The sequence below is a fragment of the Lonchura striata genome, chromosome 4A (assembly GCF_050655825.1).
Source record: "Lonchura striata isolate lonStrDom1 chromosome 4A, ASM5065582v1, whole genome shotgun sequence".
Classification (NCBI taxonomy): domain Eukaryota; kingdom Metazoa; phylum Chordata; class Aves; order Passeriformes; family Estrildidae; genus Lonchura; species Lonchura striata.
In genome coordinates this window covers 9,836,849-9,860,544 of record NC_140742.1, presented here as the reverse complement: position 1 = coordinate 9,860,544, position 23,696 = coordinate 9,836,849, and the positions used below count along the sequence as shown (strand labels likewise).

At 45.9% G+C, this 23,696-nt stretch overlaps 1 protein-coding gene across 8 annotated transcripts in view; it reads right to left on the bottom strand.

Annotated features, from left to right (window-relative positions):
• Window positions 1–5,240: 5,240 nt before the first annotated feature.
• Window positions 5,241–23,696, bottom strand: part of GRIA3 (glutamate ionotropic receptor AMPA type subunit 3) — a 145,840-nt gene continuing 127,384 nt past the window's right edge. For 2 of the 8 annotated variants that reach the window (XR_014952402.1, XM_021548472.4), the window contains 3 exons: window positions 10,621–10,735; window positions 8,231–8,478; window positions 5,241–7,654 (listed from right to left, as the gene is read on the bottom strand). Coding sequence is in view for 7 of the 8 variants with exons in the window: in XM_021548472.4 (XP_021404147.1) it covers window positions 8,233–8,478; window positions 10,621–10,735 (361 nt within the window). In the remaining variant the exon portion in view is untranslated. Of the gene's footprint in view, window positions 7,655–8,230; window positions 8,479–9,929; window positions 10,736–23,696 lie in introns of those variants that run through there. The other 6 variants (XM_085570481.1, XM_021548471.4, XM_031504790.3 and 3 more) reach the window with 4 other exon arrangements.

Here is a 23,696-nt window from a genome sequence, read left to right as displayed (position 1 = left end):
TGAGCTCAATGGTAAGTGATTCCCATCCTAAATGTTTTTCTAATTTGAGAGGATTGTGGGCAAGAACAGACAGAGCTGGGAGGGTGGGCAAGCAGCCCTGTCCTGGTCCTGGCCCATGGTCCTGCGGGAAACCCAGAACCTATTAATTAAGCCCTAATGTGATGTTCTAATTGCTCTGTATAATCTGCAGCATCTGTGATAGGTCACAGCTTCAGCTATTTCATTATAAGGTGTTTTCCCTCAAGACTGGCAAACGTCCCTTGTTTAAAGGTCAGGGGAATATTAAATAAACACCATTTATATCTATTTGCCTCGGATCAAACCACGGCTCTTACATTAATTTTGGAGGATATTTTGGGCAATTAGCCTGCTCAGGCCATATTTGGAAATCAAATGCAATATTTGCCGAAAGACTTGGAACGATATTAAAAATCAGCTTCAGCAGAACAGGGAGGGAGGATGCTCCGGGGGCTCCCCCCGCCGCCGCCGCTGCATGTCAGTGTTGCGCCGGGCACGGCAGCGCACGGCTGGGCCGCCCCCGGCCCTTCCCGAATCCGTGGCTTCCCGATGTTTCCGAGCTGCGGATCGCTCTGGGTTGGACGGGACACTGAAGGTCACCGCGTTCCGACCCTCTGTCGTGGTAGGGATGGCGTTCCTAGACCGGCTTGCTGTGAGACTAGAATGCTTCCAGGGATGGGGCAGCCACAGCTGCTCTGGGCACGCTGTGCCAGTGCCTCAGCACCTTCACAGGGACGGATTTTCCCCACATAGCCAATCGAAACCTACCTTCTTTCAGTTTAAAGCTACTCCCCCTTGTCCTAACACTCCATGATTTGTAAAAAGTCCTTCTCCAGCTCTCTTGGAGCCCGTTAGGTACTGGAAGGTGCTGAGGTCCCACCAGAGCCTTCTCTTCGGTGGGCTGAGCAGCCCCGGCTCTGGGGCTGTTTCCAGAGCAGAGGGGCTCCAGCGCTCTGAGGTTCTTTGTGGCCCCTCTGGACTCACTCCAGCAGGTCTGTGCCGTTCTGTTGTGGCCTCCAAAGCTGGACACTGCTCCAGGTGGGATCTCAGAAGAGCAGAGTTGAGAGAGTACAATAATCTGCCTCGACCTGCTGGCTGTGCTTCTTGTGACGCTGCCCAGGATGTGGTTGGTTTTCTGGGCTGCGGGTGAACACGTTATCCCCCAGTTATCCCCTTTCCCACACTGCCCTTCATGCTGCCCTCTGTCCCTGCAGCAGGCACCAAGCCCTTGTCGCCTCTCCCTGCTCTTGTGGCCCTGTTCCCAAACCTGCCCACATCAACTGGCCCAGGGCCCAGGCACTGCTCTCCCACACTCTGCTCTGCTTCTGTATTCCTTTAATCAGTTTCTGGTGTTACATCATACCCTTCCCTACTTGTTACAGCGTATCAAGCATCTGCCACATGCTCATTAATTGGTCAATTACTTTATTTATGTTCTAAACATTATCTAAAGCACCAGTCATTACCAGCATCATGGCTTTGGTTTGTGTTGTGTATTTTTTACAGGCTTTAAGTGCCTTACCCTCTCCTTACTACCAAGGCTGGGGTGCATGCCTGCACCCCTGTTAACCCTTTGTGGTCCAGTCACCAGCTCAGTCCCATTCCTGAGCCCTGTGCTGGTCCTCACTCTGAGAGGGCAGGTCAGTAACCACTGCCAAGTTTCCCAGCCCTTCCTCAGAGCCATTTCTCTTTGGATTTATCTTGTTTTCTACTGCTGCCTTCAACTCCTCCCTGCCTGAAATTAGGATGAAGTAAGAAAACCCTGAAGCCACAAAAAACAGATGATGGGAGAATCCCCCATAACTGTCTGCTCAGGCAGGCCAGGTGCCACCACACATCCTGGTTTTGGTCTGCTGCTACAAATGAGCTCCGAGTTCACCCTGAGGTCTCAGCTCTGCCTGTTGGATTGGAGGTGCCAACAGCTTCTCACCAGTGGGAAATGACTGCAGAATAGGATCTTGTCCTCTTGCTCCGCTGTAAGATGTGCTGTCATCCTCAAAATGCCACGATGGCATAAATAATTAAAGGCTGTAACACTTCAGTGACAGAAACAGCAATAAATATACACTTGGTGTGTGCACCAAGGTTTCATTATCCTGCCCTTGGTGTCAGCCCATGGAGGCAGCACCATCCAGCACATCAGTGCCATGGTGTCCAGCAAGGCAGTGCTGCAGGAGCTTCCAGTGAGCTTTGCCAGCTGCACCAGGGAAGGGCAGAGCTTTTACTGCTGCACTGGCTGAAAGGTGTGCATGGCAGCTCCTGTGCTCACACTCCTCTCTGGGTGCTCTCCTTGCCTGGTGGAGCAGCTGCTGCCAGTGCCTGTGCCCAGGGGAAGCTGGAAACCATTTCTGTTGATGCTGTTGCAGTGATGGTGCCATATCACAAACCAGTCTCAGTAATTTCTCTGTTGATAACTGATAAAATAAAAACAGGAAAGCCCAAGCACAGAGTCAGAGCAGGGCTGGGACATTGACAGGCAGATTTTGGCCAAACCTGCTGCCCACAGGGCACACATAAGATGTGTCCCAGTCATGGTGCTGGGGCTGCAGCCTGGGGCTGCTGGGCTGGGAGAGATGCAGCAGTGGCTGCCCTGGGCCTGCTGGTGCTGTCCCATGGTGTAAATGCCAGCCTGGGCCCTTCCTGTGCTGCAGGACAGGGTGCTGCTGCTCCTGGGGACACTGTCCTCCCTGATACCAGTCTCAGATGTATTGTATTCTTAGTAAATACTTGAATGAAATTTATAATATCCATGCAAATATTATCTCTGTACTTAAATCCTTTCGGTTAATTGAATTGAGCTATCATTATCCAGATCTTGTTTATGTATTGCTGCCTGCAAAATAGAGCCCATTTTCCAGACTGAAATGATGACTATGGGCACCAAAGACATTTTGTAATTTAATTTTAATATCCATGACATAGTATTATTTTAATAACCGTGAAGAACAATTGTTTATGAAAAAATAAATGTTGCAGTGCTTTGCACAAAACCTTTGAAGAAAAAACTATGCCACAGTGATACAGTATTTATTTTAATTTGTTGTCAGGTGTGGTGTGCCACGGGGAAGAGCTGCTATTTGGATTTGGATTTTTAGGCTCAAACTTCAACACTGTTGAGGTCCTTTTGCTGCCACTGATGGCTCTTGGAATTTGATGCATTACTCTGAATTTTTCCTTATATTATTATTCCCCACCCGCACAAGTCTAGAGACAAAGTCCTGCTGGGGCGTGTTGGAGCCCAGCATTCCAGGGGTGCTGTGCAGCCCTGCTGCCATTGCTGTAGTCTGTGTAGCAAGTCCAGGTTGTGGCCGAAAGTGCACTGCCCTTGTGGCCCAGGGAGGTTCTGGACTAAACCATCTCCTGCCTCTCATCCGTGTGGCTACAGACCCACATGAGGCCATCCCCCACCCAGCCCAGCTGGCCAGGCTCTCCCAGCTCACTGCGTGCAGCTGTGCCACTTTGCCACAACCCTGACTGCCCTGTTTCACCTGACACTTATTTAATAGAAAAATTTCACAGCCACTGTGCAGGATCTGGTGAGGCCCTGCTCGGGCAGCACTGCAGTCACTGCTCACTCAGGGCAGGGCTGGCATCAGCCTGGCACTGCCCTCCTGCTGCTTGCAGACACGTTTTGGCAGGTCTGGGGGAAGGCAGCATAACTCACCACCGTGCCTGGTGCAGGGCTGTGTGTGGCTGTCAGGCAGCAGGGAGTGGGTCAAGACAGCTCTCTAAAAATGCAGTCTGTCCATGTTGGCCTGGATGTTAAGCATGAAATGAGAGCTGAAGGACAGAACAATATTTTTTCAATGCCTCCCTGCGTTCATTGTGTGGGCACTTCACACCTAAATAGGCTCATTTCTGGGAGTCCTCCCTGTGTCCTGTGGGATGCGTGGTCCCACATGGAGCCCAGAGTGCTCAGCGCAGCACCCTGCTTACACCCAGGATAACCTGACACCTTCATCCTTGTAGGGTGATTTAGGGCTGAATAATTGTTGCTTATTGCTCTGATTTAGTCCTTTCTTACTCCTGAGCTTATCTGCAGTTGCTGAAGGCTCGGCTGAAGACACAGGGTGGGCTCAGCACATATCCCCCCTCACTTATCTACAATGAGCACCAGTGGCAGCTCCAGAGGCTGGGGCTGGGCTCAAGCAGCCCCATGGTTGGGATGGGACCCACGGCCAGGCACCAGGTGCTCAGCTGGGAAAGGTGCCAGTGACTGCCAGTGTATTTTTCCCCTTTCTCCTGCAGCCACAGGGACACTCCAGCATCTCCTGTTTTGCAGGGTATGTTTTGGCCAGCAGACACCAAACCACTCGGGTCCATGCCCACCTGATCTCCAGCAGCTCTACTGCCCAAGACCTCCACTGGGGGACTTTTTTATATTTCAGAGGCTGATCTTTTAATCCCCAGTCATCCAGGAGAAGCCTGGAGCTGCTCCAGCTCAGCCCCAGAGGTCCTGTGTGCTAACAGCAGTGTCACCCTCAGTGGTCCCTGGAAGGAGCCCAGGGAGCTGGTTCCTGATGGGGACCATGTGGGTGGAGTGGCCAGGGGTAGCTCCAGAGAGGTGCTGAGATGTGGTTTGGGTACACACCAGCTGTTTAATACCAGGATTACTTCCCACGGTTCATAGTTTGTGGTGACTTGGAAAAACTACACTGTGGGTGAAGTAAACTCACTAAATTACAGCTGGGATTAGCTGCAATGTTGAGTGAAAGGTTTTTTTCCTTAAAGAAGTGTGGCTGAAAGGCTGGGAATTACAGGAAAATACATCTGTGTAGTGAATATTTAAGGGATTTATTTACCTGCACTGCTGCCCACTGCAGTGGCAGGGCAGAGCATCTCCCACCCTGGCTGCAGCCCTGAGGCTTCTCCCCTGCTCCTCACAGGGTGCTCCTTGCATCTTGCAGGTACAACCAGTTTCCATCAGCAAGAAAATACAAAATCACTTGGTTTGCAGGTTACCAAACCAGGAACACCCAATTCCCAGCAGCGTCCCCAGTTCAGTGTGGGGCCCCTAAGCTGGGCAGGCTGGAAAGGCTTTGAGAAACCTGGTCTAGAGAAAGGTGTTCCTGCCCATGGTGGGGCTGCTGGAACTGGGGGATCCTTCCAACCCAAACCTTTCCAAAGTTCTGTGGTAAACATCTGAGCAGAATCCCAGGCTGGCCAAAGGGAGCACAGTAGGGAGGGATTCTTTCTCCTCTGAAGAAAAGAAAAGCAAGCTCTTTAATTTTTTTTTTCTTTACAATTTTATTTACAAAATGTATTAAAACTCTTTGTACAACACCTCATCAAAATGAGGCTCGGTAATTGATGTCCACACATGCAGTTTATGCTTTTACAGCCATTAGTTTGCTTGGCAATTTTTCTGCTCACTCAAGTGCAGTTTCAACGACCAAAAATAGGAACTTACAAAAAAAACAAAACAAACAAAAAAAAAAAAAAAAAAAAGGAAAAAAAAAAAGAAAGAAAAAGGAGAGAACCCCCAAAGCCCCTGAAGCAAAACAAATTTTAAAAAATATACCAAAAACAAATCATCATAAGACTACTGCCAAACTTCTGATAGCTTGAAGTTGGTAGCCAGAATTGGTAAGCACTCAACACATTTTAGATTTACATGCAAGTTTAAAAAATATCGAACCATTACCAAACTCCCTTCACTGGTGTGAAGCCTCCACTCTTAAAAATTGATCTGATAAACATACATATTTTATACAGCTTTTAAGAAAAACGTTTGTTTTAAATACAACTCATAACTGCACAGCTTTAGCTCACCCTTGCTGGGGATGTGATCGTGTTCAGAAGTTGAAAAAAAAAATCAGAGTTTCATGAAAAGAAAATGAAAACAAACCAATTTTTTGTCAATATCTCGTTAAAAACTTGAACAATAAATTATTCTCCTATGAGCTTTTAAAATGATTTTATATTACATTTTGTTGGAAATACATATTTTTAACAAGACTTTTCTTTTTTTTTTATTTTTGTTTGTTTTTAAATCCTATTAAAAGTTCAAATCTATCATCAGCAAACTAAATGCCTAAGGGTCAGACTGGTTTAAATGAGTTTCTTTTTCACTGTATGTTATTGATGAAATAAAACTCTATCATAAACTACGGAAAATACATATTGTCGATTAGAGGTAATTAGTAAGCAGATATTCCATTGAACATTTCCCAAGTGATTGACAATATGTTTAAAGTTTTGTGGTTTTTTTTTTCCTTTTCCTTTTTTTTTTTTTTAAATTTTTATTTTTATTTTTAGAGATGAAGTTAAGTAGTTTCCAGGCAGAGGTTCGAGGCTGAAATGCTGCTGCTGTCTAAGACGTTGGATGTGAGTTACAGCGAGCTCCTCCTGGAGCAGAGGTGGCCGGAGCGCGGCGTCCTCCTCACACAGAGGCAGGGACAGGAGCATCCTCTCACCAGGCACGAAACAAGAGCTGGCAGGAGCTGATATAATAGAACAGTACTAGCAGGAGTCATGTTAGATCGCTTACTATTACTCTGCAACTGCAGCTACACTGGAGTTACTATCCTCTTTCCTTGCTTCTGTTTTACAAGGATCGTTAGCTGAGCACGGGGCTAGGTGGGAGAGAACTGGGGAGAAGCAGAAGCAGGCCTGGGAAAAACTAACCTGCCTTTCTCTTGCTTCATTGCTTGATATTAAACAGTGAATTAAAATGCAAATGCGCAGCAAGAGAAGAGATATATGGTCTGGACTTAAACAGCAAGTAGCTTTTCCTTTTTTTTTTTTTTTAATTTTAAAAGCCACCCAATGTCATTTTAATAAAGCACCTGTAGGTATGCCTGATGATAGAACAAAAAAAAAAAGGAATGCAATATTTTCTGCCCACACTTTAGCCACCTCGTCAAGAAATTAATTTACTGATCTGGAAGCAAGACATGCAGTTCCACAAATTACTTCCTTTTGGATTTACAGATTCAGTCATTGACCTTAATTGGTTTGAATGCACAGATTCTTTCCCTCCTTTTGCTGCTATACAGAATTGCTCAAATTAGCTGGAGAGGTTAAAGTGGCTCAGAAAAAAAAAAAAGACACCACTGTAAGTAAATACTGAAACATCTTGACATCAGCTCATACAAGCAGTGGCAGGCTGGTCCACATTTGCACGCAGCAGATTTCTGAGGCTTTGTGTCAGGAGGAGTTTCATAATTTGATACGATTGGGGTGGCTGATGAAGCCAGCTGCGGTTGCTTTCAGGACACAAGTTCAGTTACTGTGCAGTGGTATCAAAGAATGGCTTTTGTTGCACTGATCTTTTTTTACAATAATTTTTTTTCACATACCAATATCTTGTTACCAGTCCTTTACTTTTTCCCTTTTGTTTATTTTTTCTTTTCTTTTTCTATTCTTTTCCTCTTTTCTTTTTTTTTTTTTTTACTTCTTTGAAGCAAAGCAAGAATATTTCATTGATGGTTTGCATTGTTGTGAGTCTCAGAGTCTTCCATAAGGCACTGAAGGAAAAAATACCAGTTTTTCCTATTAAAAGTACATTGCACCATCATCAATGCGTGTCATGCCTGACACCTCGGACAGAGTACAACTGGCTCAGATGGTCCAAATCCACGAAGTAGCCACATTTTCTGCTGCTTTTTGTCTTGCAAGCTGTCAGGGTGAAGATCTAAAATAAAACCAGAAAGATTTCATCACTGCCTGGCAGCAAGGGGCAGAGGGGCTCAGCCCATGGAGAGGCACAGATAATGGGCAAGGGCCTTTTCAGAATCATTTGTCAGCAATTCAACTCTACTTTTCCTGCTCTAGAAATCATGAATTCTAGTGTAGCAGGTTTGGTTCTATTGCAAGGTTTTTTTCAAACTTCTTAAAAGCACTTACCTGACCTGATTATAGCTTACAAAACAAAGAGGAAGAGATCAGTAACAAGAGAGATGAGAATTCTGATTATAGCGATTTTTAAAGCAATTAGCAAAATACTTTCATTTGAACTAGCAGAATGCTGGAGAGAGGAGTTAACTCACTTCAGCACAAAGCCAGTTCCTCTGTGTATAAAACAGAATGGTACTTTTCTGATCCTACTTCTGATCAGGAAAGAAATTTAAATGACTGATACTTAAAAGCTGCCACAAGATGATGTTTCAAAACCCTCTTGCAGCAGCCCCCTGGTGCACACGACAGGATAGCTTAAGAAAGGACAGAAAGAAGAAAACCCAGAGGGTTTACTCCCGGCCCGCAGCCGTACCCCTAGATTTTCACACTTTCTGTGCCGTACACGTTGTAGCCTTCTCTGTAGGTAGCGTAATTCTGGGTGTTGGTGGCAGGAGCAGGTTTGAAGTTCTGCGTGTTCTTGGTGAGCTTCATTCGCTTGGACTCGGCCCGAGACTTGTAGCAGAACTCGATCAGTGCCACCATCATGGCCAGCCCCAGGCCTCCCACAAGGATATAGAACACGCCAGCAACATTGCTCAGGCTCAGAGCGCTCGTCTTGTCCTAAGAGAAACGAGCCACGCTGTTAGTTCTGCTGGGAGCAGCAGACAGACACACAGACAGACAGACAAACAGGCTACTTTGCATTATGCCTAGCTGGAATAGCTACACTCATGGTGTTGGGTGTCCGGCCCACGGACAGTGCTGTCCCCCCATCCCCGCAGCCCGGGGCTGCACAGTGACTGCTCTGTCCTCCACCCTCTGCTGGGCGAAACCCTGGCTGACTCCAAGGCAATGAAGTTTTTCTGGCCACTGACTTCCCCAGGCCTTTGCTATCCCAGAGCAAGGCTGCCTATGGCCGAGCATCCCTGGTAGCACAGGCACTGGGGGAAAGTTGTGCTGGTGGCTGCATAAAACAGCAGGATTTACAGAAGGCCATGACAAAACTAGAAAAAGCCAAGCCACTGCACACTTGGGTTTGGTCAGTGTAGGTAAAATTCTTGAGATGCTGCTGAACTTAACTGCCTTTTTTCAGCAGTTAGGAAAAAAACCCACCCTAGAAAGATGGTCAGTTACCTAGAGGTCAAGTAGCAGCACCCTGAGCTAAACTAGCACATTCTGGAGAGTGAGTTATTTTATTAAACCAGACATTGTAACATAAAAATCACTAGTCAGGGTTATCTTCCTTCAATACATGTCAGATGGGGGAGAAGCTTGCATTTTTTAAAACAAGGTTCTGGAATGGGATTAAACAGAGCTGCAACCCTTCTGCTGCTGCATGGGTGGGTGGCTGTGGGCAGGAACAGCTCCTGGCTGGCACAGCTGGCTGGGCTGCCACACCACACTAGCTGGGGTGGACGAGCAAGTGCCAAAGAAATTTGTCTGCGCCCAGAGAAGGCATTGTTGACAGAGCTTGGTTAACGATTCTCTCTAGGGAGAGCTAAATTTGCATACAGTCAGAGAAAATATGATTTACCTTGTAAGTGTCTGTGTGTTTCACAGACAATTTATATACATGTGGTTGTAGCAAACAATCTGCCATTTAAACTAAAGATCTTAATCATTTATACCTCTTTTTGATCACAGTTCACTTTGGCAGCTGCTGTGTGTTCAGATATCCCATGATCCCAAATTTATCTGACACAACAGCTACTGGGCTGTGCCCTAAGCAACTTCCAGTCCTACTGAAATCAGTGGAATTTTATTATTGGCTTCGCTGGAACTTGAAATTGTTCTCCGACACTGAAAGGGTGCTTTGAAATTATAGTTTTCTGTTTGAATGATTACAGAGAGCACTTCCAAAGGCACCAAGGGAGTTAGGCACTCAGCTGCAACCAATTTCAGCTGGAGCTGGATTCCTCCTCCTCTTGGTGCCTTTGAAAGTGTCCTTCACTCCAACAAGCCCAGCACTTCTACAGAGTTTTTCTCCCCAGTTGGGTCTATAGGCATTAAAAAAAAGTCCCCCTTTTAACTGAATGGTGTAAGAAAATATTCCCTAAAATTTAAGTCTGCAGCTACTGGGCCAATCCACCTCAGGGGTGGGACCTGACCTGGGGTCTACAGTGGTCTTGCATGAGCAGCCCCACAACACAGCTGGTAGAGGACAGGACAATACAGCAGCAAAATGGTTCAAAGCAGTATAAAAAAGAATATACAATATTTAAGTAATGATTCACCATTAATATTTCTAGATTTTTTTTAAAATCCAACCAGTTTTAAAATGAATTGGCAAATAGGGCAGGAAAAGCATTTCTTCCTTATCAGCTGTCTGTCCTGAAAATTTGTGCCCTTAGCAAGCATGTGACTGTTTCCCAAACTGACATGTAGAGAACCTAAGTAATAATTTTGAAACAAAAAATGAGTTTTCTTCAATAAAAATAAAAAAAATATTCTGGCCTGAATAATAGACAGTGACTGTGCTGAAACTTGCACATTTAAATGAAGACACCAGCTTGGGACGCTTTGGGGGCTTCTCTTAGCATGTTTCTAGCAAAATACTCACACAGTGAAATATACTTACAACTACAGTCTGTAACTCATATAAGAAAATTGCTGTCATGTTCTGAGACTTACTTATTTTTTTCTATTCTTTTCTTTCAACCTTCAAAATGTAAATAGCAATTTTTGAAAGTCATTCTTGGTATAAACAAACAGTGGGTCAAAATGTGATTGCTAATCAGTACAAAAAGACCTTCAGCGACTGACCTTACTTCCGGAGTCCTTGGCTCCACATTCACCCTTATCGTACCACCATTTGTTTTTCAGCTTGTCTAAGATGCCTTGTTCACTGAGTTTCAATACTGCAAGGTTTACAGGAGTTCTTCACGTGGGAAATAACATAAATAACATTATATTATGTTATTTTATGTTATTCAATCTTTAAACTACTTTAAAACTATACAAAGCGATAAAGCAGGGTTCCTGGCCACAAAGTATTTACACTGCAGGCAACTGGATCATCCCCTTAAGTTAAGGCTAGAGCATCTCTACATTACCAGGTCCTGCCCATATCGCTTTGAGTAATCGGCACTCACTGTTAAATGAAGGCAGTAGAAACAAAGCAAGGCCAATCTCCCACTTTGGTGCGCCACAGGCACTGGCAGTAGCTGTACAGATCTGGGTGGGTTCGATCCAGCAGGGCCCCCTATTGCACTGACAGACAGAAGCCCCCACGCCAGCCTCTGCGGCTGTCAGACAGCGCCTGGAGCCCCGATCCCCGGCAATCCCCGCGCCTGGCGGGTCTCTGGGCACATCTGCAAAGCAGCAGCCCCAGGCTGGACCCACGGACGGGGGTTTTGCCGGCTGCCACAGCCACTTCCAGCCGGCGCTGGCTTCTCCAGCTCCCGCTGGAGGCTGGTGCTGCAGGGGACACACCGTGCTTGGCTGCACTCCCTCAACTGCTGCATCTCCAACTCCCCCAGTCCAGGGAACTGCAGCAGAAAATAAGCAAATGCAGACCTCTGTAAGGCAAACTGATGAATATGGAAATGCCGGCTGAAAGTGCCCAGGGTGGGAAATGTTGGCAGGATAAACGGAGTTGCTGACTCGCACTGCCAAGAGCCCACAGCCCAGAGGGGCTGAGCTCATCTGGCCCTTCCGTCTGGGAAAGCAGCACCTGAGGAGCTCTCGGTTAGGTTTTGTCATTTCCACTTCCTCCTTGTGTGAAGTCTTGGTTTTTTCCCTGCTTGCTTCCATGAGACAGGCTGCCTGTGCAAGGAACATCTTCAATTCCTGCTCCTGCTTGAACAGCTCTGATCCCTGCTCCACGGCTGCGCAGGGCTGGGTTCTCATCCCCAGCAATGCTGTGCCACTTTGCATGGGATGACACCAGGCAGACACGTGCACAGCCTGCTTTGGGTCCATTCAGGCCTGCTGCCAGCAGAGGAGATGCTCAGCCCATGTCTGCCCCAGTGCCAGCCTCATGTCTGGCCCTTGCTGCTCTCTGCCTTTCTCCCACCCCTGCCCAAAGTGCCTGACTCTCTGCAGAGCAGAAGAGACTCAGGAGAAAGAGCAGCAAGACCTACACAAAACATCTTAAATATAAGCTAAATTGCACACTGACATTTAGGGAAACATCCCCAGACTGGGAGGGCTCACAACTCTGAGCAACAGGAATGGCTGAGCCCTGCCATGCCTGGGGCAGGGCAAGATGCTGAAAGAAGTAGCTGGTAAAGAAAAGCCCTGTTGCCTCATCTGCCAAGAAGCTGCTTTTGAGATGGCTGTGAGACTGTTGGTGGCTCCTGCTGGGAAGAGCTGCTCTTGGAGATGCTCCGTATCCTTCGGCAGGAGGGTGGCAGCCAAGCCAAGAAGCTCGTGGGGTATCATGAGAAAATTGATCACATTTGAGAGCTCCTGAGCTGAACACTCCACAGCCTGCTCCAACATGACCCTGGGTAGTGTCACCCAGGCCAGCAGGGAGGCAAGAGCAGAGGAAAGCCATCAAGGTGGGGACAACTGCTGGTCCCAGCAGCAGCACTGCCAGCACCGCCTGCAGCGCCTCCCGGCTGTCCAGGCACCACTCACTCCTGGCCTGCACAGGGCTCAGTTTGACACCAGCCAAGACTTCATTTTTATAAAATGGCTATTTTTAAGCAGCAGCTGTAATCTAATTAAATATCCACAGGGCTGGCTGTACACACTCAGCTGGACACAGCCAATGGGTGGCAGTGACAAGCCACATGAGACAGACCAAGTTTGCTGGCCCGGCACTGGCAGCAGGCAGAGTTCCTCCATCAGGAGCCAGTGGCATCCTAAAAAGCCAGCTGTGCTGCAGCTCTGCCTGCATCCTCCTACAGGTAGGCTATAAAATATTAACGGGATCAAAGCACACTGCGAGACCTGCCAACACCCCGGGGGTGCAGGGAATGCACCTGCCCTGCTTGGTTACACCCATGGGCAGCAGCCAGGTCCTGGCCAAGCCCCACCATGGACCCTGTGGGGCAGCTGGGCTGTGTCGAGGCCCCTGGGGACCTCCAGATGAACATGCTATGAGCAGCTGTGCATGCCTGCAACACCAGCCAGTGAAAGCTCAGTGCCTTTACCTTCCCCTTACAGGCCCCAGCAGAGAGCAGGGTGAATTATTGCTCAGAGAACAGTACTCTCATTTTAAATTTCATTTTAAAACTATCTAATTTGGAGAGATTTTATGCAATACATCTCTCAGCTTTGAAAAGCATTGTGCAGCTGAGAATACACAAACAATAGGAAGAAGGTTATAAACATCTTTCCTCCTACCTGCATATTTTACTGTGCAAATTTCCCCCTCCCCCCAGTCCTATTCCGAACACTATTTTTAATTTGCATGCCTTTGTAAACCCCATACGGAGTACTGAGAATTTGCATAACATCCAATACATTATAGATTAGCTTTCACAACATTATACAGTATTGGGAAATGAGGAGGCTTAATATGCTAATTAGGGTGCTTTATTTTTTTTAAGCCAAGATTGCAGCTAATTGAGCACACACAACTGCCAAAAAAAAAAAAAAAAAAAAAAAAAGTAGTAAACTAAAATTATCTTAACTAAACAGATGGGAGTTTGCCTAAACTGGGGGCTTCATTATCATTTGTCACAGTCCTGTTTGCCAGGTGAGGTACCACATTCCCTCAGCCTGGGTAGGAGAGGGGTGACTTGGTCCATCTATGTATCCTACCATGAGAGCTGAGTGGGACGGGCACACAGGTGCCAAGGAGTCACTCCTTGCTTCAGGGCCACCCAGGCTTTGCTGGTGGGGCTGTCACCATGCCAGGGTGCTCTGGTCCTGGGGCTGTCCCCATCCTGCCTGGCAGGGGCCTGAGCAGGTGGCTGGTACAGAGGGTCAGGCTGTGCACAGAGGGAACAGGGGAGGCAAGTCAGACATGAAAGAGTAGCTGGTGCCTGCCCCTCCCTGTCTTGGCCTGTCCTGTCCCCCCAGCACACAGAAGATCTGAAGATTTGCCTGAGCAAGTTCCCAGCCTCCCCTGGCTCAGTCACTTCACTGGGCAGGGCACTGGGATGAACATCTTGTACCTGAGTGAGGACACTCAATGTAGAAGGCACCAATTTGTGAAGCACAAAACACAGCTTGTTTCATCAAAGTCCTATGGAACAATTTTGCCTGCTTCCAGGAAATAAATCCCAACACCTCCTAATGCATGAGCTGTTTCCTTTGCAGCAGGGTTTGAGAAACCTTCTATTTGGAGGAGGTGTGATGCCTCTGCAACCCCTGGTCCAGCATTTCAGGAATGAGCTGGTGCAGGATGGACTCCTCAAATCCCCAATTCCTAAGATAAGTAGATATATTGGAAAGTGAGCCTGGTTCAATGTAACAGTCAGAGTCAGTCATGGCTTTGGCTGAGATTCTGATGGAAGTGCAGAGAGCCATGTCTGGGTCCCGGCCTTTTTCACGGAGTGCTCAGCAGTGCCCATGGAACACAAATCCTCTGTGTCACCCCCCAGGTCACACCCAGCTGGTCCCAACAGTGTCCCTTGGGCAGTGCCAGCACCCTGCCTGAGCCAGCCAGTCCAAGGCCACCAAGCTGCAAAGTGTTCTGTTGGTTGTTATAGAGGAAATGGCAAGGTTCTTCCAGGAGTGATGGCTGCTGGGTCCAGGGAGCGAATTTTTCAAAGCTTGCCCTGGGACTGCTTGACTGATTTTTTGAATTGCTTTAGAGGCAGAGGAATGGAGACACTAAATGACTTGTCTGGGTCTCGTGGGAAGGCTGCATCACCAGCCACCTACTTCTCTCACTGTCCACTCCAGAGGATCATTCCCTTATTTTCTGGGGCTCTGTCTCAGAGGACTTCAATTTCCTTGTAGTTTGCTTGGGATATTTTTGTGCTTTCCAGTTGTTTTTTTTTTTTTTTTTTTTTTTTTTTAATGATGTTGCTGTTGTTGGGCTGTATGGAATATCCTATGAAGGTCTTGGCCTTTTCCTAGGTAGTTTCCACTGTTTTTCCTGCTTTAATTTATGATGGGATTCTTTTTCATCTCTCCTGTGTGGTTCCAGACCTCTCTCTGTTAGCTTGGTTGCTTTGATAAAAGTAAAATGTTCAGAGGTTTGAGAGCTTGTGTTCTCTTCTTGTGCTCTGTATGCCAAGAAAATGAGAGGAGGCCATTTGGATGGGGATGTCAGCATTTTGGATTCCACAGGATGGTATTCTTGTCCAGAAACTTGCAGTGTTTTTCTTCCTTCCCATAACTAAAGGATTTTGTTCCCTTGCTTTTGCTTTTCATCCAGTATGATCTGAATCATCCAGGCCTAAACCTGTGAGGTTGGTTCTCTTGGGCAGCTCTACCAAACCCTGCTAAGATTTTTTTCTACAAATGATTGGAAGACTTGAGTTTAGAGAAACAATATCAGGAGCTTCATATGGGATAGTATGGCCCTTAGAGGGGAATTAAGCCATCTGCAAAGAGTGGCATGACTGTAACATCAGTGCCCACCTGTTTTATAGGCTTTACAGAGACTGCCACAAACATGATTTTATACCTTGACAGAAGTGGTTTTTATTGGTGTTTCAGCTGTTTTGTTTCTCTGCTATCCTGTTAGGAGACTCTGTTCAGGTGCTGGCAGCATAACCTTCCCCTCTTCAGCCATCAGCTACTGCTGGAAAACAAGCTGTGCCAGTCTTTTTCCAGATTTAATGACACCATCCCAAAAGGAACCTCATTTTTCTTTTGCTGTGTGGCCCTGTGATCTCCTCCCTGCTGCACCTTAGCCTGTCTGGGTGCAGGACACCAGACTCAGAAGTCCTTTGCACCCTTTGCTGCTGGTGGCCCCAGAGGACAGGATACTGCTGGAATGAAATGATTTTTGAAGAACACACTCTTTAAAATCTCACCCTTGAGCTGCGCCCCCAGAGCTTCAGGTTCAGTTTAAGAACTTGGGCCACCTCTCCCTCAAATTCGGGAGGTGCTACAGCACCTTGCCATGCAGATCGATCCTGTACAAAGCATGGCATTGTTTCCAGGCTGAGTATGTTCACCATACAGATGCTCCTTCTCAGAAGAAGGAGCTGCTATGTGCTCTTTGCGAAGCATTTATTATATTTATATTTGATTATTACCCATCTTCCATTCATGCAATTAATATGGAAAAGAGGGAGCACAATGACTCAGAGCCCATCCACTCTCTCCTCTTCTCTTTGAGACAGCCTCACCTGTCTGAGGGATTTCTGGCCTTGTCTTCTCTTACCAAGGCCCCAGTTTCAAGTTAGTTGCAGTAAATGTTAACTCCACTGAGAAAACTGGTGGTATTATAATATTTCTTTCCATTCTTTCTGCCCAGAACAAGCTTGAAGTAGAAGACAAGTAAATTAATCATCGAAGGAGTAATTTTTATTAGTCCCAAAAGCAGGAAGGTAGAACTTCTGACCCTCTCAAATTATAAATCATAGCAGGTTTTTATTAGTGTGATTAATGACTTTTTAGGTTAATTGTCATGATTTCACCTACACCTATTTAAAGAAGATAACCCCAATATAACCCCAAACCAGATGTTCCACCTAACTGCCATCACTAACTGCTACCAGCTTAAGACACAAGGCCTGGCAGGCTGCAGTCCCACACGACTGCAAAGGCTGGCCAGGCTGCTCCTTTTGGCAGCTGGGTTGCAGTTACTGGCCATCGTGTTTGTGTGCTAGTGCTGTAAACAGGATCCTTTCCTGAACAAACTTGGACTGCAGAGAAGAATCCGAGCAGTTTCTTGGAAAAGCACTGGTAATTTATGAAAAGAACATTGCGATCTTGCCAGGAAAGGGCTGTTTTCCAGGAAAGATGCCAGTGCCTTTGTAGCCAGTGTTTGGGTTGGTCATCACAAGTTGCAGCAGGTGATACAAGGAGTCAATAACCACTAGAGGTGAGAACTGGGAACAGAAGTCACTTTAGGACTTGAATATCTCACCCAATAATCTGCAGACTTTTTTCAGCTTTAACTGGTGTTTGAGTGGCATGAAGTCTCAGCAACACTGTAGTTATGTTTATTACTTGCAATCTATAAAATATTTAAGTGATGATTGGAACAGCTTTGGATAATTCACATCCCATTCCATGCTCTAATGGATGTAATATAAATGTTATACCCAAACCCAATCAATGCCAAGGAGAGTGAATGAACTCGGCTGACGGCACACTGTTCCTTTCAAACTAGATGAGCCATTCCTCAGAATTAATTCAGAATTTTTAGATGCAATCTTTCAGAAAAGCAAGCTGCAAAGTAAAGGTGCAACAAGCAAGGCTCTTCAAAGCACCAATTAAAGGGCTTCCTCAGTGTGGCACAGGATGGGGAGGGCAGTGCATGGGCTGCCCTGGCACCTCTCACTACCTGGGTTTTACAGCTGCAAGTGTTCCTTCACCCACCATCAGCTGGATTCTGATTTTCTGCAGAGTATCAGGTGTACAGTGTGGCATTTTCACAACAGTGTTGCTTGCAGCATCTTGAGAGTCCAAACATAGCTTTTTTGGGGTAGAGGGTAAAGACATTACCCATGTACTTGAAGGAAGACCAGAATAACATTCAGCGTTCAGAGCTCCTCTCTGGTTTTGAAAACACCTTCTCTTCTCCTGTGCCTGGGGCTGTGGCTCAGGATAGCAGAGCAGAAGCTGTAGCAGACCTGATCAGCACTTCAGCCAGGGAGGGATGCCCAGCTGGCTCAGGAGATGTCAAACGCTGGGTAAGAACTCCAGCCACTGCAGATTCACTGCTCATGAGTGGCTCCTGCACAGGAAAGCTCCACAGGCTCCTGCAGGGCTACTTGGCCAGGACACCTGTGTCCCCAGCAGCACTGTGGAGGGACGTTGGCCATCTCACCAGCACTACAGAGTTCATTTGGAGGTGAAGCTCAGAAATCTAAGACCAGTGGCAGTGGAGATTCTTCTCACAAAAGCAGATGGATGCTGGCTCCAAACATACAGCAAATATGGGCACCAGAACTGTCCTTGGCTAACAGACCTCCCTGTGTACTTAACAATGCACAATCCTGTGTGGTCACCAATAGACCCTTGTTCATTTTTTCCCAGCAGCAGAACAGCAGACAATTTCCTCTGGTTGGAGAAGTGTCATGGAAATGCAGGCACACAACACTTGGGATGCAGCATTTACAGCAAAGCTGTTTGTGATTCCCTGTACTTGCACTTGCCCTTTGGGTGCACAGGAGAAGGCAAAATCACAGCACCAAAGACAACCCTGGGCTCTGGCTGTGTCACACTGCATGGCACAGAACAGCTATAAATCTGCTCTAGTACCTGGCTAAGCCAGATTTATTGCTGATTTGTGGCATCAGAGCAACAGAAAGCCACAGGAGGCTTCTGGCAAATCTGTCCCTCCAAAGAGTCCAAATCTGTCCCTCCTAATGAAAGGTGATGTTCTCCCTCTGCATCAGAGTGCTGTGCTGGCCAAGCCCCATGGTCAGAGCAAGGGCTTGGCCTCTGCAAAGGGCTCATTACTCTCCTGGCCAAATCTCAGTGATGTGAAGGAGGTGAGAGTCTATGGTGGTACCAGGTCTTCTTTAGTACATTATAAAGTGGTTTTTACTTGTTTATCATTAAATAATAATAAACTTGTTTTATAATTAAATAATCCTTGTTGGTTTTGCCTAATCCTTTTAGCTTAGGAATCTGACGTATTTGGGGCACTCTCACTTCTACAGCAAGAAATGTCTTCCTTTGTTCCTTATGACCAGAGCTATACATCCCTGGGATTGCTGACATCAGCACAACCCAATCAAAACCATTGTAACATCAAAGAGTTCAGATGTTAAACACTTGGGTTTCTATAATCCACCTCACAGTATCAGAGAAAGGCAAGTGGAATAAGGTGCAAACAAGCAAGTATTTTCTAAATCCAAAATGCTTCCTAAAATCCTCTTGGGTAAAACTACTGAAAACACTGAATTAATTGTTCCTGCTAGTGTCACTGGCTAATCCCCACTAACTTCAGGGAAAGCACAGAGAGCAGATTGCTGTGGACACGTGGGACATGCCACATTTACCACATTCTGAGGGGCAAATACCTGAAGAGCACAGAGATTACAGAATAACAGAATATAACAGAATAACAGCTGAAAGGGACCCACAAGGACCATTGAGTCCAACTCTTAAATGAAAGGCCCATAGAGGGCCTTTCTGAACCCACAACCTTGGTCTTCTCAGCTGAGCTCCCCTCAGTGTGACCCTGAACATGGCACTGGCACTGCTTCCAGCTGAGCAGAGAAATCCCTCACTACCACACTTCACACAGAACCACCAGCCTTCCCTGTCCTGCTGGCAGGAGGAGGGGAGGTGATGCTGAATGCAGCCTCCAGTCCTCTTGAGTGGAGCTGAGTGAGCCAGAAGGCAAATGGCCACTGCTGCATCCCTGAGCCAACCTGCACAGGCACTTGGCTGTGCAGGGACTGACAAAGGCAGAAATCAAGTCCAGGCTCTCTGCTTAATATGACAGGATACCATAAAAAATATCACTAACAACTATCTTGGTATCATTAAAATATATCTAGGAAGATACACCAAATCCAGCACTACTCTCTAGAGGGCATTGCTCGAGGTTAAAGACCCATCTAAATCAAATAAGGCACTTTATTCCCCCAAGCTGTATAAATCCCAGCCTGATCTGTAACTATTGAATGGACTTTTTGTCAGATCTTGTTACTGAAATAACTTCTGAATAGATACAAAAGCTGGGGATGAATGCATCATCCAAGGGCTCTGCCCTTGCTCAGATCAGATCATCCATCTGCCTGTTGCAATTTACCAATTTAGCAATGTCTCTGTGCCATGATTTCATGTTTTGTGACACACCCACATGTCAGGGATGGGGAAGACTGTTTGGAAATGGACTTGTAATCCAAACCCACTATGTTTGTTTAAAGACTACAGTTGCCTGGTACCTCAAGCAGGAGTGAAGAACCTTGAAAATACAGGCAAAAACCACATATGGTCAATCCCTGCTCCTTCTTGTCAATCACTATGTCCTATCTTTGGTCTCAAAAAGTGCTATTTCATATACCACACTGAACATTCAATATTCAATGAAAAAAAGTAAAAAGCACCGGGCATTTATTTTTTAAATAATGAGCCCTTGGTTGCTCTTTGCTACCATTTCAGACCCACACCACTTTTTCCCTGCCCTGCATTACCAGCAGTTGCACATTTCCAAGAGTCAACATTTGAGGGATTGAAATGCTTTATGGGTGGGCAGAGGAAGGGATAAAAGAGAAAGCCATCTAGTTTGGAAAGACAAAGAGCTTGCACAATTAGAAAATTAAAACAGCACCAAGCCCTATATATCCCCCAGCCACCTAAGAAATATGCTTCATGTCGATGGCTGGGGTAGTGCTTGGAGGCAGAGCGATCAATCCCCTGGCAGAGGATGTTGTTTCTCCTCAACTGCAGAGCCAGCAGCAGTTCCCTTTGCTCCCGGGGCCCTGAGTGATGGTGAGGAGCATCCTGGGGCTGGCTGCCAGGGGATGGGTTTAGCTCCTGCTGAGCACTGAGCACTTGCAATAGTTCTCCATAACAGAACTTTGTTACAGTCTCCATTACTGGGCAGGAGTAACTTCCCATTACAGGTTGGAGCATCCAGTTTATCCTTGTGGAATGTGAAGCCTTTTTCCTTTGGTCACCAGGTATACATTTAAAATTTGGGTGCTTGAATGAACACATGAGGTCATTGCATCATCTATAGACACTCTGTGCACACCTCTACAGAGACAGATGTGTTACCAGCTGAGGCTGCAAGTTCTCTGCTCTCTGCAGAGTTTGCAGCCTGTGTTTGGCAGCAGCAGTGTCTCTACTAAAGAATATTTACATGTTTCCCAAATGTAGCTCAAACAAATTAAACTCTGTACTAACAGGATCACAATTTAAGAGAAGTGCCAAGTGCTAAAGCAATAATACATGCTGATTGGATTAGGAAATACAAGCCATAACAAGTCACTGTGTCTCATTCACAGCAGTGCCTGATACTTGAGGTACGGATGTGGTGAGAGGGAGAAAGAAGAGCAAAGGAGGGCAGGTGCCCAACATTGTGCTCAAACTTACAACATCTGAAAGAGCAGCATGGACCTCTCCTGCCACTGCTTGGGTCCTTTCCAACCTGGATGGGTACGAGCAAGAGACTCAACTTACCTTGCATGCTGGCTATCCCCTCACCTTCTCCTTCTCTTGTCTCTAGGCACATCCATTTTTCCCCCCATCTTTATTTTCCTCTTGAAACGGCTTCTTCTGTGACTCCTGCTCTTGTTGGCTCCTCAGCAGGCTGCCGGTAGGTGCTGCTTAGTCCACAAGACATTCAAAGAACAGCTAGGTGATGCACAAAAGCTAGAGGCATTGGGCCCAGGGTTACAGTGCTGGCAAGCACAGAGAAATCCACAGAGCAGCACCAGTGCCTGGCTCCACGTGAGCACAATGCTGAAACATTCGAGTCACTTTGAAGTAGAAGAAAGGCATTTACTTTTCCCTTTGTATGTTAAATGACAGCAGTTACTATTAAAGAGAAACAACCAAGCCCAGGCCCCCAGGGAGACGTTCAAAGAAAGGGCCCTGCTCCTGTTGCTGGGAGCTCCATTTCCAGCTGCTGGTTTTCCTTTTTTCCTTTTCCTGTACCACAGAGCCTTCTGCTTTGACTTTTCCCATACTGATACTTACAGTGCAGGATAAACGACTCATGTAAGAAATCTATGGAAATTAACTGTTAAGCACCACAGACATTATCAAAAGGAGTGCACAATTAACAAGTCTTTAAGATTTCTTAGGGCCATAAAGGCAGGACTTGGCCTCCCTGCACAAGCCCCAGGTCTGCCACAATTAATGCTGCACAAACAGGTCTCCTTTGGCAAGGCAGCAAAGCCAGTCTCCACGATGCTAAAGGTTATACTGGCAAAACTGAACAAATTCTTGGACACCACTGGTTCTGACTCCACCAACTACTTCACAGCGTAGGCAACTTACTCTTCCCAAATTTTTGTGCTGCTTCTCCCAGTTCCATTTCCAGGAAAATACCCTCAACAATCTGCACAACAGCACTGATGTTTCTGCAAACCACAGCAGTCTCTCTGCCCTTCCTGGCAGTGCTCTGAGATGCTCCAATGAACTCCTACAGCATTAAGACTTCATCACTGGCACAAAACATACACAGTATTATTTCCTAATACACTATAAAGTAATAGCTGTCAATTAAACCAATATTCTGGTGTCTTCCTTTTAAAGCATTATTTTGCTTTGTCACTAATTTGCACAACACAGTAATTTCATACCTCTGTGTTACTGCCACTGGCTCTGATCAGCCATTTTATCTTTTTCTAGCTCATAATGCAGGCCTATAGTATGGATGACAAGAAAATTCATGCTGATGAACATAATTTCAAACAAATTGCTCAAATAAATCGTGCTGCATCTTTTTAAGATAGCCATTCCCCCAAATGTTCTCTTTTATGCACGACATGTTTGGCAATGGCGCTTTTAGGCATCAGGTATCATCTAAAATAAAGCATAACAGATTGCTTCTAAAAATATGCCACTTAAAAAAATTATGCTGTAAAAGCTAACGGCTGTGCTGAAAATGTATCAAACCAAAACAGCACACAGACACGGGGGAACAGACCCCACCTGCTAATGGCCACACTCACAGCTTCGAAAGTCTTGGGAATGGGATATTGTATGGAGCACAGCTCTGAGGGCAGTACTCAACTAGCACACTGGAAAAGTAATTCTGTGATTAAAAAGAAACAATTGGAAAATCAAATAATATTACATTGCATGTCATTTCTCTGATGTACTCAAAAAGAGGTATCAGCCTAAAAAAAGAATATATTAAAGAAAGTAAGTCAAATAATTAGCAGGGAATCTTGGCAGGTGAAGTTGGTGAGAAGCTGCATTCAAATATTCTCCTTCCATGTTGGTTGTCATTAAATGCTACCATGAAGGTATAAGAATACAAGAAATTTATCAACAGCAGAACTATAGAAATTTATCTTAGCAGGAAATTGTTCCTATGCTACTGAATAATTAGTTTCACTTAAGTCACTCAGGCTGTGACCACCGTCTGCATCCCCTTTTGTCTAATTCTTGTTAAATCGCTATTCAGGAATCACTCAGCTCCAAGATTATAGGACTGTATAATAAACAAAATAATTAGTTTCCAGACTTGCAATACACTGCAACATATTTCCTGGAATATATATATATATATATTTTACAACTATTATTTTGTATTCTCTCACGATTGAGAACTCAGCCTGCATGTATAAGAGCATTTGAAGAGAGGATAATTTTGCCATGAAACTAAATTCAAGCTCGTTTAGGAGGGCTAAGTGAATGAACTTTGATGCACGTACCAGAACGTCTGCATCAGCCAAGGCAGCCCACATATATTGACAAGCATCCCAGAAAAATTATGGATGGATGGAGCATATTCCCCTTCAGACTTGTTAAATAAGGACCACTACCGAAATGGACTAATTCCCTTTGCCAGGGCAGTACCAACACTGGCACCCTCTGCTCCACGCCAGCACTGGAACAGACTGTTAGCACTGAAAACAAGACACATGTCAGCTGAGGCCTTTATGACAAACTCATTAAACTGGCACAATCTCTTTAGTCTTGAATTACGAGTGAACCCCAGGAGCACGGAATGCGTAAACCAACAGATTCAAATCCTACAGAAAGCCAATTGAATACCTTTTCTTTTTCTTGCTGCAAGACTCAAAACCCTTGTGAAAATGGAAGTCACAGTTTAATTTTCCAGAGGCGGTAAGATACGGTAACGAGAGATGAACTCACAGCTCGGAGTGATTCCTCTGCGA